The sequence below is a fragment of the Sphaerodactylus townsendi genome, linkage group LG09 (assembly GCF_021028975.2).
Source record: "Sphaerodactylus townsendi isolate TG3544 linkage group LG09, MPM_Stown_v2.3, whole genome shotgun sequence".
Lineage (NCBI taxonomy): Eukaryota > Metazoa > Chordata > Lepidosauria > Squamata > Sphaerodactylidae > Sphaerodactylus > Sphaerodactylus townsendi.
In genome coordinates this window covers 25,119,773-25,137,917 of record NC_059433.1, presented here as the reverse complement: position 1 = coordinate 25,137,917, position 18,145 = coordinate 25,119,773, and the positions used below count along the sequence as shown (strand labels likewise).

Genomic DNA, 18,145 nt, shown 5'->3' with positions numbered 1-18,145 from the left:
AACAGAAGCTCCACAACAGAACAGTCAGAGTCACTTTCAGATTTGTCTAGGGCCAGCCTGGGAGAGAAATTCCTAATGCCCACATACCTCGGACAGTCAAGAACAATGTGAGCACTGAAAAATATTCTTATGACCTAGTCACATATCTACTAGCTGACATGGATCCAAAAAGAATACTATACTCTGTCTTAGATAAAGATGTTAATACGGTCAGTTGGGGTGCAGCAGTTGAGAAAATGGTATGCTTCCACATTAGAATAAAGTCCTGAACAAATATGACAATTGTACAGCAAAGAAGGTCTGGCATGTTGAGTTCTGTGGTGGATGAATATACTAACATCTTTTTGTGAGAGACTATAGCAATTGCAACATTATTTTATTTCTTTTTCTATTGGGTGTTAAATGATTAATAACTATTCTGTGCTCAAGACTGATGTATCATAAAGCTTTTGTTGGATGAAAGGAAAGAAATGAGTCCAATATTTCCTGGGCAGATAAGTTCAGAAGTATTTTTAACATCCCAGAAAGCTTCACCTAATAAGGACTCTATTAATTGAAGCCTCTGAATTTGGCAGGTCTAGAGATCTTGGGGTGCAAAAAAACATGGCTCTTAGTGAGTGGGGAGAAAAATGTGACTTAGGAGAAAAAGTTCACTTAAAATGTTAATGAGGGGTACAACATATCAGAGAATCTAGTTTTGCACAGTTGATCACTTCAAAGGTAGGTGTCAAAAAGGGGGAATGGGGCACGAGGCAGACATTTGCATTATAATGAGCTTTGGGCAAAAGGAGAGTTGGTAATGACTGTGAAATCTACATTTCTTAAGACAGATATTGAGCAGGAATGTTTAGAGAATAAAGACATTGTGTAGGTGGTTGAATTTACTTCTAGATCCATTTATGACTTAGTGCATCAGAAAGGGCTTTTCTGATACTAGAAGAACACATGCCACTGTATCCCATCCTGCACCTGTTTAATAGCCATTATTCCTAGTTTCTTGGCTGGCCTTTTTGGTTTATCTAAAGCAAAGATTAATAAATAAACCCTGAGCAATTCTAAAGCAATGCATTACTGTAGTAGCTATCCATTATTCAAGTGTTCCCCAGTGCACAATTAAAATTAAATAGGAAACAGGGACACCCCCCCCCCTTCCTTTAAAAAATTGCTTCATATTGCAAATAAAAATGTTTGGTTGGCAGACATTGTATCAATTCCTTCAGTCTTGTCCCTGGGGAATATTATGTAGTAGCACGTATTTAACAAAGCCTCCCTGTTTCTTGCAAGATTTGTAGAGAGCCCAAAATGCCTAATAATTTTGAGGCAAATTTCCATACAGTCTTCTTTGTACTTCTCTGTCCTTCAAGGAGCCAAGCTTATCAAGATCGATTGTGTATTTTGCTGTGTGTGGAACACTGTAACTCAGCACTGCTGAGAGTAATAATCCTATCTCTAGTGTTTGTCACAGACACCAACGCTGCTTTACAATTCCCGCTTGACTCACAGAGCTATAGATTTTTCAGCTTAGCTCTCTCTCTCTCTCTGTGTGTGTCTCATACACACAGAGAGAGAGACGCGCACACACAAAAACCACACAAACACACAAAACACACAAAAAACAGCTTGAGGTGAACACAACACATACCACAAGTTCATTAGGTACTGATTGAACACCTGTAGCCATGTTGGAGATTGCATTCCTTTCCCATAACATTTGCAAGAATGATTTGCCTGCCTGCAGTGTTTTTTGGTTGCATAACTAATATGTACTCCCCTGCTGACTCCAGCCTTCTTCATTCAGAGTTTTGCAGACTATCAAGCATCAGGAATCAAATGTCATGGTGCTTATTATCAGAAATCTAGAAGCTGCTTGGGAATTGGCAGACTTGCTCCTAGATCTTCAAAACTGCAAGTGCAAGCAGTTTGTGGCACTAACAAACCTCTCTGCGGTAATCACAGATGGGGAGGTGCAGAGAAGTACTAATTAAGGAAGTATAAACTGCATCATGGCACAACAGAATAAAAACTGTCAGTTTAACTCAGTATCATGAACAATACCTAAAGAAATAACAAAATGTAGAACTACAGCCCACAAAATAGTAGCAAGAATGTTTCCAGTAACTAAAAAGATGAATCGACACTACTCACATATGTATAAATCTCTCTACAGCAGAACTGGATGTCAGCATAAATCAGTTCTTTACCTTTTCAGACTTTGATATGCCTTATACTCATGGTATCTCTAGCAAAGAGAAAGACTAGTACAGAGAAAAGATTCCCACAAGAAGTAAGCAGGTTTTGCCACACTTCCCATGCGGCTAAGAAGCAATCTTTGTCTTAAAAGTGGGGTTTCCTCATGTCTTCTTGTGTATATTTGAGAAGGAGGAGGAAAGGAACACAGCCCTCCCCCACCTTCGAAAAAGCAACCATGGGGGCTTTGGAGGCACTTCCTGCAATAGATATTGAGCATTAAATTAAAAAACAACAACTCTGATCTTCTTGAAATGGTGCCCCAAAGAGTGGGTAGAACTGTTGAGCTGGGGGTGGGAGAAAGTAAGAAGGAATGAGAAAACTTGAAGGAAGCCAAACACATGCTGATTCTCTTCACTTTCCCGGTAAAGGGGGAAGAAAGATCACAGTTTAAGAGCTTTCAAAAATAGCAGAGGCTCATTCCGCACACGCAAAATAATGCATTTTCAAACCACTTTCACAACTGTTTGCAAGTGGATTTTGTCATTCCGCACAGCTTCAAAGAGCACTGAAAGCAGTTTGAAAGTGCATTATTTTGCGTGTGCGGAATGAGCCAGAGATTCTCTGATCTGAGGCAGGGCCAGTGAACAAGAGGCAGAAGTGCACGTGTTTGCCAGATTTAAACCTGGAGGGAATGCATACTGAGTCCAGGGGGGCCCAGTGTGCGTAAAAGGCTTCCGTTTCCCCTGCTCACCCATGATTCCTTTATGTACTTCATCGTGTCCTTTGGGTAAGGCTATGGCTTCTTAAGGGCCCTAAGGTCTCTCAGATAAGTGTTCTGCCTAGGACTTCCTCTCACTACGCACATCCAAGCAAAATAACCCATAGAAGTGAATCATATAACCATGGAGCCACAGGGTGACCAGAGCTCCCGGAATTTTGTGCCCTCATTTTAGCAGCCCTGAGTAGTATGGTGAGACCACGCCAAGCACACCAACATGTAAGCCCATCCTGCAATAGGAGATCGATTTTTTCGCTTTCTTCCACTCTTTTCTCCTGTCTTAGAGTGACCTGATGCAGAAGAGAATGAGACTCCAGTACTTTCAATCATTATGGAAGAGAGATTTTCAATACAAACAGCTTGTAAATGCAGATACTCGAATGATCAGGGGGTGGGGTTGAGGGGTGCATTATACATTGGTGAGCCAATCCACTCTGCACCCAAAGCTATCACACTTGTGAACACGCACAAGGTTTCTTTCTTCAATCTCTTATAGCATTCAAAATTCAAAATTATTTACAGACAATAGAAGTTCAAATTCTCTAATTCAAGGGTCTTCAAGCTACGGCCCTCCAGATGTTCATAGACTACAATTCCCATGAGCCCTACCACTTGGCCACGCTGGCAGGGGCTGATGGAATTGTAGTCTATGAACATCTGGAGGGCCATAGTTTGAAGACCCCTGCTCTAATTCATACAAATGCATACATAGAACAAGTTTCAGCTTAATAATAAACATAAAAGATATATCAAACTGTATTGTCGAAGGCTTTCACGGCCAGATTCAACTGGTTCTGGTGGGTTTTCCAGGCTGTGTGGCCGTGGTCCATGGCCTCACAACCCAGAAAACCCACCAGAACCAGTTGAACCATATAGCAAACTGTTTCTAAGCCAAAGAAGTGACTTGCTCACTTAAAAAATTATAAATCTTTAAAGATCCAGCACACTGACTTTCAGCTCAATAGAATATAATCTTTGGGCTAACTGAAGTCCTGTAAGTTTGAACTTGGGGTTGTAATGCAGAGATGACATGTGCCAAAATTCCCTTTTCTGCAGACTGTTCTCCTTTGCATGGGATCTCTGTTGGAAGTGAAGGACTTTGTGCTGTCTCATAACCCCAGACTTCAGAGGGGGACTACAAGAGAGCCAGAAGGCTAAAAAGGTCAGGAGACTGGGCATCCTTTTTCAACTGCTCTGTTTGCTATCCCTCTGATGTATAGATAGCGACTCTTGGGGAGTCTTTCTTCTGCCTATGACTCCTCAAATATACACGATTGAAGACAAGGATTGCTTCTTAGCCTCGTGGGAAGTGGAAAATGCACTCCCCTCCACACCACTTTCTTCTCCATTTTGGCACCACGAGAGCAGGACATGCATAATTAGACTATATTAGAAACTTGTCCTGTCCAATATGGAGTTCCTTACAATAAAGCAGCAGTGGAGTAGGAGGTTAAGAGCTCATGTATCTAATCTGGAGGAACCGGGTTTGATTCCCAGCTCTGCTGCCTGAGCTGTGGAGGCTTATCTGGGGAATTCAGATTAGCCTGTACACTCCCACACACGCCAGCTGGGTGACCTTTGGCTAGTCACAGCTTCTCGGAGCTCTCTCAGCCCCACCTACCTCACAGGGTGTTTGTTGTGAGGGGGGAAGGGCAAGGAGATTGTAAGCCCCTTTGAGTCTCCTGCAGGAGAGAAAGGGGTGATATAAATCCAAACTCCTCCTCCTCCTCCTCCTCCTCCTCCTCCTCCTCCTCTTCTTCTTCTTCTTCTTCTTCTTCTTCTTCTTCTTCTTCTTCTTCTTCTTCTTCTTCTTCTTCTTCTTCTTCTTCTTCTTCTTCTTCTTCTTCTTCTTCTTCTTCATATTAGTTTTCCAAAGAAGCTCCATGTGTAACTTGGTTTAATAACAGCACACAAACTACGTAATGGTCTACTGCATGTATGTGCTCTTGAGCACTCTGCTATTCCAAGGGGTATAAACCTCTATAATCTCTTCCTCTCTTCTGTGTGTGTTTCTGCTTCTTGTAAAAGTGGGGCTGTTTATGCTGATGCAATCCACTTTAGATGAGGATGCCAGACACTAATGGATAGATCCCATCCCTCCAGCAGAAGACTGGTGGTGTGAATAGCACATTTACAAAGCCTCAAGAGCCTGTGAGGAACAGGAGGTCCTCCACCACTATTCAGAATGGCAGATGCAATGTTATTGTTTCACAGTGAGAGACTATTCTGGTTATGTTGATGATGAAAGGCTCAGAGTGTGCACATGCATGAATGCAAAACACGGAACCTACCAAGTGTTTTATCTAGCCCTGATCTTCACCAGTTCACAGAAAGTACATTAGCACTACTATTTGACTGGAAAGGAACATGGAGTGGGAATTCTGCCAACTGGTTTTTCCTGCAATTACTTGCTTGATCAAATGAAATGACAAAGTTAGTCCTTCCTGTGTCTGAAAGCCACTTTTTCTAGCTCTGCTTGCAGTTTTGCTGGTTAAACAAGAAAGCAACTACACTAATAACCCAGTTCAGAAGGGGGGCGTGAAGAGACTCATGGAATTTACATGGGCTTACATTGACACGGGTGCCCACTTCACTGGTGCAAGTGGCAAATGTGCAGGTGGAAGGGGTAAAATACCCAGGTGGCTGGGTGCTGTGAGGTTCCGTGGTGCCTGACCCCAGAAGTGACTGACATGGCCAAGCCCCATTACAGAAAAACATGCTTGCATGGCTGGGGGTGGTCCAGGGGTATTCCTGGAGGTGGAGCCAACCTTAGTTAGCTTCCACTGGGCTTTTGGCCTGGGAACACTGCTGGCACGGAAGTCCGACTTATGCCACCTGAAAGAATGGCTGTAAGTCCATTTTGAGCTATGGGGGATTCTCCAGTGGGTAGGGGATTTTTTCTTATTTTTGTTGCCTTTCTGTGCCTCCTGGCTTGCCTCTGGAGATGGTGTCATCCCCTGCTGCAGCAGCCTTTTGAATTGGACTGTCAGCCACATTCATCTCCCCCAATGCTGTGGTTGCTTTATGCTCTGATTTGCTAGATCTTCACTATTTTATTCTCTCCCACCTGTTACCGCCTGCCTCTTTAGAAAATATTAAGAAAATCAGCTCAGCCTTCAAAGGAGTCTCTGGGGCCTAAGAACCCCTTTGTTCTGTTATTGAGAAAGAAAATCATCAAATATTTCTCCCTGGTATGATTGTTGTTTTCATTGCTAATGCAATGTTGGTGTCAAGCAGTTTAGAGGAAACCATCAGTCTGACAGAACACTCAGACACTACCAGTGTTAAATAATTTGTGTGGGGCACCACTTGGGCTATATTGCTCGTCTCACTGAAATCTGTGGCACTTGGCATGCCCTTGTATAGTCCCAAATGACATTAGGGCATTTATATCAGCAAACGTCATGCACAGTAAAGAAATCCTATGTGACCCTTCATCCTGATCATGTTTTAGAACATTCTGGATGAAAATTAGAAAATCGGTTTAATCCAGTTAACAGCGGCTTGCTTTCCTGGGAGGGCACGCTTATTTTTTTATACATCAACGAAGATTTATAATTATACTCCCAGAGATAATGCGTTGAATACTTTGCATTATTTATTTGTCCTTGTCTGCTGTATATTGAATATTCACAAGTTGGTGGAATGCTGACCTTGGAATACTGCCTTCAAATTAAGCCTAGTAAAAGAGAAAGAGCAAGAGAGATGCATTAAACCTTTACAAAACCCTTACCTAGTACAGAACATGTTCAGAATCCTTAATGTCATTCTCTTCAACAAAATGGGGTTAAGAAAATGAAAAGGAAGTTTCAATGTAACTAGGTTACTGATTCATTTAACCTGACGTTCAGAGGGTAAAAGATTTTCTCCCCAAACAGGATACAGATCAGGGCTGTGGCCGGCATTCTTTGCTAGGCGAGGCCGCCATATTTCTATATGGAAATTCAAACAGATGAAAGTGAAAATCCCCCAGTGATTTGCTGATAACCAACAGAAATTCATTATAAGCTTCTCAGGTGGCCTGCTGTCTGGAGAAAAAATGTCTTATATCTTTCAGAGATTGTAGTCTGAATGATTTGTTTGCATCTGAACACAGTCAGTTGTACAAGGTTGAATTTCAGAAGCTTTTACCCATGTACAGAACTTCATTAAGTTTCTTTCATTAAGTCGTTTGATAGGATCATAGATGTAGCGGTTAAAGGTTTTTTGTGTATGTGAGTGTGATCGCTCAGGTGTGGTGTGATAGTCATGGGTTTTCACATTTCAGCAAAATATATTTATCAGAAGCCCCACAAAACCAGGGAAGGCAAAAATGAGGCCTAACTATTCCTGTTACAGTTCAATGGAGCCCATGTCAAAACCTTAGAGGACAACCTGAGGAGGTTGGAGTTAATTCTTACTTTATCAAGAAGTTCTTATTCTTGCTAAAAAAACCACAAACTTCTTAGCCAGACTAGCTAGCAGGAGAATAACCCTTAGTCAGTCTATAAGGCCCCTTCTGCACACGCAAAATAATGCGTTTTCAAACCACTTTCACAACTGTTTGCAAGTGGATTTTGCCATTCCGCACAGCTTTAAAGAGCACTGAAAGCAGTTTGAAAGTGCATTATTCTGCATGTGCGGAATGAGCCTAACTTTAGTGCTAAAGAAAAGTTTATCCTGATGCTAGAAAAAGAGAAAGGAACAGGAAGTTTGAACATGAACATCAGATTAAGAGTCAAGGTGATTATCATGCAAATTCGACAAGAACGAAACATATGCAAAATTTAGACATTCATCAAACTGTCCCTATTCCTCATGTTTTCACCAAAATCCCTCTGAAGTCATAACTTCAGCTTAGATCAAAGGTTCAGCACATGAGTGCACTGTGTTAGCCCTCAGAGAATTTTGGGAAGGAGAGACTACATTAAAAATGGATCTTATTTTTCAATAATTATTCTGAATTTTAAAACCACATAATATGATTGCTTACCCACTACCTCATTGGCATAAATTTCATGCTCTGACTTAGATTGTCCCCCATCTATAGGAATGGAATACAGTTGCAAACTTATCACAAAAGAAATAATCAATCCATGTCTGAGGGTTATTTGATTCTAGGACTGGGGTAATCTCTATGCTCCCACTGGATTCTCTGACCTAATAGCTGTATTTTATGGTCAAGCATCTAGATTTTATGGTCCTGCCAGGGCCAACTGATGTTTCATAAAACATACACAGGAAAGGATTTGAGGGGAAGCCTTGATTGAATTATCAGTAGAAGGAGGAGGAGGAGGAGTAGTAGTAGTAGTAGTAGTAGTTTGGATTTATACTCCACTTTTCTCTCCTATAAGGAGACTCAAGGTGATTTACAAGCTCCTTTCCCTTCCTCTCCCCACACAGACACTTTGTGAGGTAGGTGGGGCTGAGAGAGTTCCGAAGAATTGTTACTAGCCCAAGGTCACCCAGCAGGAATGCAGGAGTGTGGAAACACATCTGGTTCACCAAATAAGTCTTTGCCACTCAGGTGGAGGAATGGGGAATCAAACCTGATTCTCCAGATTAGAATCCACCTGCTGTTAACCAGGACACCACACTGGCTCTCCAAACACGATAAGTAGGGTGTTGAAAAATCAGACCTGAGCCAAAGGGAATCTTGATTGTACTGAATAGAATTTGGAGTACTAGCTACCACTTTAACAAAATGAGAGAGATTCCTATTCAGCACACATGCTTTAAATGACTTTAAAAACCTCCTTTTTAAAAAGGGGTATCATTGCTCCAGGTGGAACAATGAATCTAACTACAACCCTGAAGCAGTGCTTTCCTAAGTAAATGATATAATCAATTAATTATGTTAATAGTTCAAAGACCAAATTATGAATCAACTGGTGACCACAAAGAGAAGTTTAATTTTGCCCCACATAATAAAATTACCCATGGCAAAAGTTGATCTCAGGGTGATAAAAGTCAGCAGTTCTAGTCTAAATGGTCTATCCCAGTTGGTCCTCCCTTTGTTGGTATGCAAAGCTAGGGTCTTGCCCCATATTTCTGGTGTTGGGGGGATAGATAACTCCCTCCCTTCTCTGTACTAGTGTCTTGCTTTGAAAATGGTGACATTCTAAGTGGAACAGAAGATAAGGGCTGCATTACAGTTGTGTAATTTTCTTAAGGTGACCAGATTTTTGCTCCTGTAAAGGTAAGTCGGTTCCAGGCCGCATCATCGCCGGCTTCTCCCGTCAGGTAACAGGGAAGCCTTCCAGCGCAGCGGAGTTTGCAGTGCCAGCGCCGCCTTGCGCTACAAGATTTCTGGGGCGCTTCCCAAAGCTTCCCTCGACCGGGAGTCCTTCCAGAAGGCAGTGCGGCAGCGCAGGAGGCGCACGCGGGACAATTTTAAAGCCCTGCGGGACGCGGGACACATTGCGCAAAAGCGTGAGTGTCCCGCCAAAAGACGGCTGGTCACCTTAAACTTTCTGCATGAGGATCACATATGGCAGCAAAAATGGGGAAAGCATTCTAAGGTAGCCCCAGGCTGTCAGCTAAAAATTCCAGCCTGTCTACTTCTGGCATTCTACTTCTATTCATGGTCAGATGAATGCCTCTAGAGATGTTCATAAATTGATGAAGTTGAAGGCCTTCCCTAATTTGTGTCCATCACCAGATGTACTGATATTCGACTCAATTATGTTGGCTGGGAGCCATCCATAGGCCCATCCTCTGTGAAGTGATGTACCTTCGGTCATGGGCATGGCCAGGAATATAGGGGAACAGTTGCTGATAAAAAAGACCATGGAGGACGTCTCTGCACACCCAGAACAACGCTAGTCTAGCTTCTCAACTAAGCATGCCAAAATGAGATTTTTGAAAACCAGAACAGAATAGCCTTGAAAAGGGGTGAGAAACAAAGGAGTAGCACAATAATATGGCCTTCTATAGATTTGAAGCTGCCTGACCAATATCAGTTTATATTATGTGCTGAGCTCCAGGTGCAGAAGCCTCTGAGAATGGCAAGAATGTCCAGCCTCACAGAAGCAAAGATATAGGTTAAAAATGGTATTCCATATGTTTGAGAAACTTGTAATCACTATTTGAAAACAGGAATAAACTTAAGTTTTATACAATTTAAGAAGATATTCAAGTATAGATAGCTAGCTTCTCTAGTTGTATTACTTGTGTACTAGATCTACAGTGAACTTAAACTGTTGTTGAGGTGTGTCTTTTGTCAGGAATTAAATTATCTGATATAGGAAAGCTAGGGCTTCTTAAATGTAAGCTGATATCTCTATCAGGCCAGACCAGAAAACATCTAACACAAGTTATAATTATTTAGGCAAGAATGTGCACCTTTAGCACATGGGACAGCTAGGTGTTAGATGATTTAAAATCTTCAATTGTGGGAAATTGAATTAACAGTGAGAATCTTCTCAGAAGGGGCTCCTTGCTTGTGTCCTTCTTATGTTTGGGTAAGATATTTTTATGGACTCAGATAACTTCTCTCCTTTAATTATCTATGCAACAGTGTATTTTTTGTGGAATTAATCAGCATTTTAAAATATAATGCTGTGATAAAGGATTAAAATAGAAGCTGATATTCTCTAGTTGTATTACTTGTGTACTAGATCTACAGTGAACTTAAACTGTAGCTGGGGCTCCTTAAATGTAGGCTGATATCTCTTATCTAACACATCTAACACAACAACTGCCATCACTTTTTGTAGATGTGAATCCTATGGATTATTTAACGCACAGGTGTCAAACTTGCCGCCCTCCAGATGTTCATGAACTACAATCCCCATCAGCCCTTGCCAGTATAGCCAATGCTCATGTTGGGAAGGACTGATGGGAATTGTAGTTCATGAACATCTGGAGGGCTGCGAGTTTGACACCCCTGATTTAAAGGCTACCCATCTAATTTAAGGTTGCCAGCCTCCAGGTGGGCCCTTGAACTCTTTTGGAATTACATCTGATCTCCAGAGAGCAGAGATTCAGCTCTTCTATTCTACCCTTCCCCAAGCTCAGCATCCTGTTTCCATCATTCAGCTGTGCTCTCTCATCAAGGTTATTTGAAGGACTTCACCATAGAAACAGCTTTAGGTTCAATCACTTAGCAATTTCCAAGCAGTTCACCTCAAGGAAGAACTATTAATCCATGTGAAGAGCAGGATTTTCAGTTTTCTCTTGGCAATTAATTACATCCACAGCACCACTGACTGAACAGTTTTTAAAAAGCAATTTATCAATTCCCCCCCTCAATCTAATTTACCACAGTTAAGTTCTGATTCTCAATTATCTCTTTAGACTTCAGTTCCATCAAAAACAAGCAAATATACTTATGATGGACTTGGACTTTGATGATCTGGGTTCAAATTCCTGCTCACTGTTTAACCTAAACTACCTCATTAGAGTTGTTTTGAGGAATAAAATGAGGACCATCTGGGTATTCACCCATGAGATTTTTAGAACAAGGCATGCATTAAAAAGTCTAACTATGCATTAAATACATGCTATAGGCAGTCCTGGTTTAACCATTAAGCAAAATTAGCAAGTAAAGAAGGCCCCATAGAGGTTATCCCTGCCCCCCCCCCCCCCATCTTTGCTAAGTATTGAAGAAGATTTGTTATGTCAGATTAATTTTGAGGATCTGATCAAAGACTTTGCAGTTTAAAAATGCAGGCGAAAACTTTTGTAGTGTAAATGAAGTTACAAGTAAGCAACAGCAAACATTATTTTGCATCTTTGATTCATGTAAGTTAAAATGCTATGAATCTTCAAGGCAAGAAAGCAATGTAATAATAGTGTTTTTGTTTCATACAAATAATGATATTTATTCCTCAGGATATATCTATTTTACGGTTTACTATTGTTTTTGTTTTAAATTACATATACAGTATATGGTGGTACCATCATTTTTTCAGTGCTTAGGGCCTCTAAAAGTCTTAATCTAGCCCTGGTAACAGTACATAGCACAGTATTACAGCACTGGTGGCAGAGACAGTATGGAATAAACCAGAGTTACACTAGATTAGGGGCCTTTCCCCACTTACGGTTTGCTGCGTGCTACTCTCAGCGCGAGCGATTTCCGCCGTGGGGTCGTGTTCCCCTCTGCTCGGGGCAGTCAGAAGGTGCCGTTTCTTCAGCGTCAGAAATGACGCGTGCTGAGGGGACGTGAGAGCGCAGAGTCAGGGCGGCTGCGTTGTCGCCGCCCGGACTCGTGGGGAGCGCCGCTGGACCACGTGCTATTTGAGGACAGTAGCGCGCAGCAAACGGTAAGTGGGGAAAGGACCTAGGAGTTCAAATGAAGTTCACTGGCAGTGTGATCCTATAGACCAGGGGTCTTCAAACTATGGCTCTCCAGATGTTCACGGACTACAATTCCCATCAGCCCTGCCACTTGGCCATGCTGGCAGGGGCTGATGGGAATTGTAGTCCATGAACATCTGGAGGGCCATAATTTGAAGACCCCTACTATAGACCGTTACTCCAGTCTAAGTTCCTGGACATGAACATTTAAGTTTTGTACTTATTTGTTCACCAAACATAGCACACGGAGTAGAAAAGGGGAAGAGAGAGATTATATAGGCAGCTCTGAGCTCCTTAGAGGGACAGTACATTATTTTAACAGTAATTACTGTTAGGATACAGTAATTAAATGTTTTCCATGTGTAGGATTGCAGGATTGATTTCTTGCAACGCCACTTGAAGGGTTTGGGTAGTCAGCTGTGAAAGCCTGACAGCTTGGAGCGCTGCTATCAATCAGAGTAGACTACATTGGATTAGATCTGGGATACCCACTTAAGTTCAAGTGAGCACTTTTAGAATTTTGATAATAGAGAAGGGATGTTATTGAAGAATGGCTGCCATTGAGGGCTGGGGCCTATCACAAAATGTTGGGAAGTAGGCAAGCCAAGTATCCTCCTCCTATGAAGTTCATTATTTCTGGTTTCTCCTGCTCCAGTGATGTGAAGAGTAGCCAGGATAGGTTTTTTGCTTGGAGGAACAAGCAAGCAGGCACAAGGAAACCCTCCAGCATGTGCCATGGTGCCCAGAGGTGAAAGTTGCGTGTGCTGCATTCCTGTTAAATGACTGTGAGCCAACTCTTGCCTCAAGGACGTTTCTCCAACACGGCAACAGAAATAACTGCAGAGACGAACGCAGTCCCAGATGGTAAATTTCCTCAGACTCTCCGTTGTCGTTTGAATATCCTATTTGATGTTTATTAGAATAGTGATTCTTTGTTAGAATGAGGGCACTGTTATAGACGTTTGCTTGTTCTTTGGAGAACTAGGAGAAAGTTATCCCCATGAGGAAATGTTATGAACATTGAAAGTGAGTAGAACTGGAGCCTATGCCAGTTTATTTGTGCATATTAGGAATCAGGGATTATAATGATGTTGTACTTCTATTACAGATATCACAAGCCTCCGAAGCTATGTCAAAGCCACCGTACTCGCCACTTGTGGGTTTTCTATATGACATTAGAGCAGCCATTCTCAACCAGGGTTCCCTGGTACCCTGGGGTGCCGTGAGCATGTCCCAGGGGTACCGCAGCAACACTACTGCCCCCCCTCATTTTTGTGGTGTCTCCCACCGGCGCCAGCAAGGACATGGAGCTGGCCCATGGGGCAGGGCCTGCCACAAAGTCAGCAGCCACCCCCCCCCCAGTGCTACCCTTCACCCTGGGAGGGGAAGGTGGGGTGTGTGGCAAGCAGGGGCAATGGGAGGAGAAGGTGGAGGGTGGCGGTAGGGGTACCGTGAGATATGAAGAGTGAGGTCAAGGGTACCCTGACCTCGAAAAGGTTGGGAAACACTGCATTAGAGACTCCTAGCTTATCTCATGTTGGAGAAGCTGTTTTGAAATTGACTTTGCTGTCATAATATGAGATGTGTCTGGTGTAGACTGTGTAACTCCTTGAAATAGAAACTAGCTGATGGTTTAAATTTTGTGTATCTATTTTATAAATACTGTTATTTGAGTAAATTGTGAAGATATTCAATCCATTCTGACTGCTAGCCATAATTGTGCAAATGTATACTTCACTTGGATGGTGCCCAGAGATGTGAGGCCAGGGATCGTGGGGCTTGAAGGACCTGGTGGTATAACTCTGTATTAAAAACAAAACAAAACCCGCAACCCCAATAACAGGTATTACATTTAAGAGGAATAATATTTTATTTCATTAAAATATATCAGTAACATATCCTGCAAAAGAATTAGGGTTCTCAATAATTTATTACTATTTACATTAACAAATTCTGTTTTACAATTATTATACAAAAGAACACTGAAAGGTTCACAGGAGATGTACCATATTCTTCCGGGATGAAGGGGGAAAAAAGACAAGTAACTTGGAATGTTTTTTTTTCTTTTTGAATCCTGTAAATACATTTTGGCAGGTATACCATCTTAAAAGCAAACATGTCCACAAATATGTACCAGTTTTAAAATTGTAATGGTTTCCTCCAAAGGATTCTGGGAGCTGTAACTTGGTGAGAGTATTGCGAATGCTGGTTTAAGAGAGCCCTGATCATAGAAATACAGTTCATGGGATCTCTGGATAGAGGGAATGCTAGTTATTAAGCTAGTTGAAGTCATTTTGATGTAATCTGAGTAGATACAACAGGTGTTTTGCTAGCTTGTGCCAAGAACAGGGTTAGCATAACACCATGCAGTCATTAAGGGCAGCATCAAGTATGTCATGGACACCACACACAAACTGCCCACTATCACACAGAACCAGTTCTCCCTTTCTGTCTCAGGTCTGGGGTCCTTGACTGAGTCCCATTTCCATAACAGGGTACAAGAGCCAACATTCATTTCCTCCAGGCTACCTGAAATGGAAGGCAACTTTAAGGGTGCCCTTGTGTTTTAATAGTGGTGCAAATAAATTTTCTCAAGATTCTGCAGCATGATGTTGCAAGCCGCCACACTATCCAAGAAACCAGAGGACTTCAATCATTCTCATTGGAAACTCTGAAGACAAGAGAGGGAGGAGGGGTAGAAAATGAGAAACAGCGTGGGATAGTGAAACAGCTTTGTCTGGGCAGGGATTGAAGGAAAATTTGTGTGGCACAGAGGATACTCAGGGGGTCATGTTATTGGATAGGATGTGTATGTGGCTGCCATCCTTCCTATGGTCCCTATGATTGTAAAAGTAATATTGATTCATGCTGTCATTAAACCACCTTTATGCAAGATCAGATACAGATTTATCCCAGGGCTGGAACAACTGTCATTGAGATCCTCTGAAGATGCCAGCCACAGATGCAGGCGAAACATCGGGAGAAAATGCTACTGGAACATGGCCATACAACCAAGAAACCCCACAACACCCCAGTGATTCCAGCACTGAAAGCCTTCAACAGTACAACTGTCACTGGCTTGTTACTGCAAATAATCTCCCACTGGCACACAATTCCTACCCAACTCATAACTTGACATGAAGTACTTATTGGGGCATTAGAACCAGTGGCGTAGCACCAAGGGGATGGCGAGGTGTGTGTGTGCGTGATGCATCGGGCGCTCGCCAGTGCAGGGGCATGGCAGGGGCATTCCAAGATGGGTGGGGGTGTGGCAGGGGCGCGGGGCGCACGCGTGCCCTGGGCGCAGTTCCCCCTCCTTCCGGCCCTGGTTAGCACCATCATGCCACAAGTCTCCATGTCCCTGCTTCAAGTTTCTAAGTATTTCTAACTCATTATGGCAGAGTATAGATGAAGATCAGCCTACTCTGGAAGGCCATTTTTGTTGGCTTTCTTTTGGTGAACTTGACCATGTGCTCCAGATCTCAGACAGCTAAACTGAACCTTTCTTATGTAAACACATCAGTACTGAGAATTTCCACATTTTCTGGTCTGTGAGAGAAAAACAATCCTCTCAACTTTCTAAAAAAATCCTCAGAAATTCTGACAAAGTATCTAAAAATTTGAGGTTCTTCTCTGTTTTGGGAAGTAACTTGCTTGTTTTCATCATTCAATAATAATAAGAAGAGTATTTCAAATGAGAAAGAAGGGCCTTCAGAAGATTCAATAACAACTCCAGGCGTACAATAAATTATGCAATTTGTTAATGTGCATTTTTGTTGTAAGCACAAATGGCATAAGGCATTGACTAATCTGAAATTTCTCATTGAACAAATGACACCTGTTAAAAAAGGGTCATGCTGAGGAATTGGAAAAAAAAAGTCAATATCTAAAAAAGGACACCTTCCAAAGAAAATGCTATAATATTATTACAATGGGAAACTTTTGAGAGAGAAGTGGTTCGGATGATCTTCGCAAGTCTGATCCTATATCAGCAAGAATGTGCACCATAACATTTTGCTCCATCTACTCATGTTGGACAGCATTGTGAGCACAGCTAACTTTGAAGTATCGTGTCTTTTCTTGAGATTATTAAGCCACTGGTATGCTTGCTTCATTCCTTTGGCAATATGAACGGTCTCTCAGCTGTTCAGGAAAGAGCATTATCTTTTCAAGGTGCCTCCAGAAGCCACTGTGAAGAACCAAGCATATACAGCTTCAAGACAAGTATTTATAGCCAGCCCTTCTTCGATGTTCATCATACAGCTTTGGCATGAGTGACTAATGCAATGCTATGTGGCAGTGGACGGCTTGCATAACGCATCAGCCATGAAGTTCATTTGACAGACTTAGTCCAAAATATCTGTCTCAAATGGAACAAGGTGATAGTATGACAAGTTGGTGACATATGCCGCTGGATCATCACTGTCTTCTAATTCTGATGTGAAGTCACTAACATTCTCAAACCTAGAAGGGAAAGAAACAGATTATTCTGAACAGTCCAGGACAAAAAAAAAGCAAAGGTATGACTTGGCTAGGACATGCATAAAACATAGGAAAACTTCTTAAAAGAGAACAAACCATCCCTTCAAACATAATGGAAAGGAACCGTTTTAGAATAAACGATGCCCCAGCACGGCCAATTCGCCATGCTGGCAGGGGCTGATGGGAATTGTAGTCCATAACATCTGGAGTGCCAAAGGTTCACCACCACTGCCCCAGATTAACCCACTGAAGACCGCCTTAAAATATTCAGGACCAAACTATTATATGTGCCACAAGGATAATGGCATTCCAGTATCACGTTTTCCTCCTATCCACAAAACCACAGAGGAACATTTTCCCTGTGATGTGACCCTGACACATACCCCATGGCCCCAAAAATATGGTAACTCATAATGCTTCTACAGGAAGACAGAGAGAGCCATTTCAAAGGTATTTGTGAAGTATAACATATGCACAGTGGTGGGATTCAGCCTATTCGCACCTATTCGGTAGAACCGGTAGCTAATTTTTCATCTAGTTCAGAGAACTGGTGTAATCCCACTACTGAGTCCTTTCGGAACCGGCTGCTAAATTATTTGAATCCTACCACTGCATATGCAGCTGATCCATGCCTAGAAATTCAGCCAACCCTTTATGGTACAAAACGGAATGGGGAAGTGTAAGTTTAGGCCATTCAGTCTTCCTTAGGACCTACCCTGTTTCCCCGAATATAAGACATCCCCGGAAAATAAGACGTAGTAGAGGTTTTGCTGAAGTGCGAAATATAAGGCATCCCCCAAAAGTAAGATGTAGCAAAGTTTTTATTTGGAAGCATGTCTGACGAACAGAACACAGAAAAATAAGACATCCCCTGAAAATAAGACATAGCGCACCGCAAAAATTAATATAAGACACTGTCTTATTTTCAGGGAAACACAGTAGATAGATGTGCTTTGGTTTCCCCACAGCCACACAGTAGCAGTAGAAAATGGCTTTTAATAAAAACAGAGTCCAAATGGACTTCGAATCCTGCTGCAGATAAAGGAAGTGTTCCTGCCTCTCCCTCCCTCTCGAGCAGTTTTCTCGTACTGAAACAGCACTGTTATTTCTGTGTTTTTGCTGCTCCACATGCACAGACTACTCCGACAGAATGGCAGAAATGGGGAAATAATGCCCCCCAGTGCTGTTTTGGAGCAGGAAACAGCTTGAGAAGAAGGCATGAGCTCCTTCCCCCCACCCCCCACCCCCACCCGTGGTAGCATTCTAAGCCTGTTTGGGCTCTCCTTTGTATTTTAAAAGCACAGCAAGTGCAAGGAACCCAAGGTGGAACCGATAGAAATCAATGCACTTAAAAAGGTGTAACTCCCCTCAGGATGACATCATCGGACTTCTGAAGTTCAAGTTGCAGGGCTTTAT

At 42.3% G+C, this 18,145-nt stretch overlaps 1 protein-coding gene across 1 annotated transcript in view; it reads right to left on the bottom strand.

Moving 5' to 3' along the window:
- Positions 1–14,098: 14,098 nt before the first annotated feature.
- The window catches only part of PXDC1 (PX domain containing 1), a 51,988-nt gene continuing 47,941 nt past the window's right edge, over positions 14,099–18,145 (bottom strand). Inside the window, exon 5 of the mRNA XM_048508467.1 lies at positions 14,099–16,711. Within this exon, the coding sequence (XP_048364424.1) occupies positions 16,594–16,711 (118 nt within the window). The 3' untranslated portion in view covers positions 14,099–16,593. The remainder of the gene's footprint in view (positions 16,712–18,145) is intronic.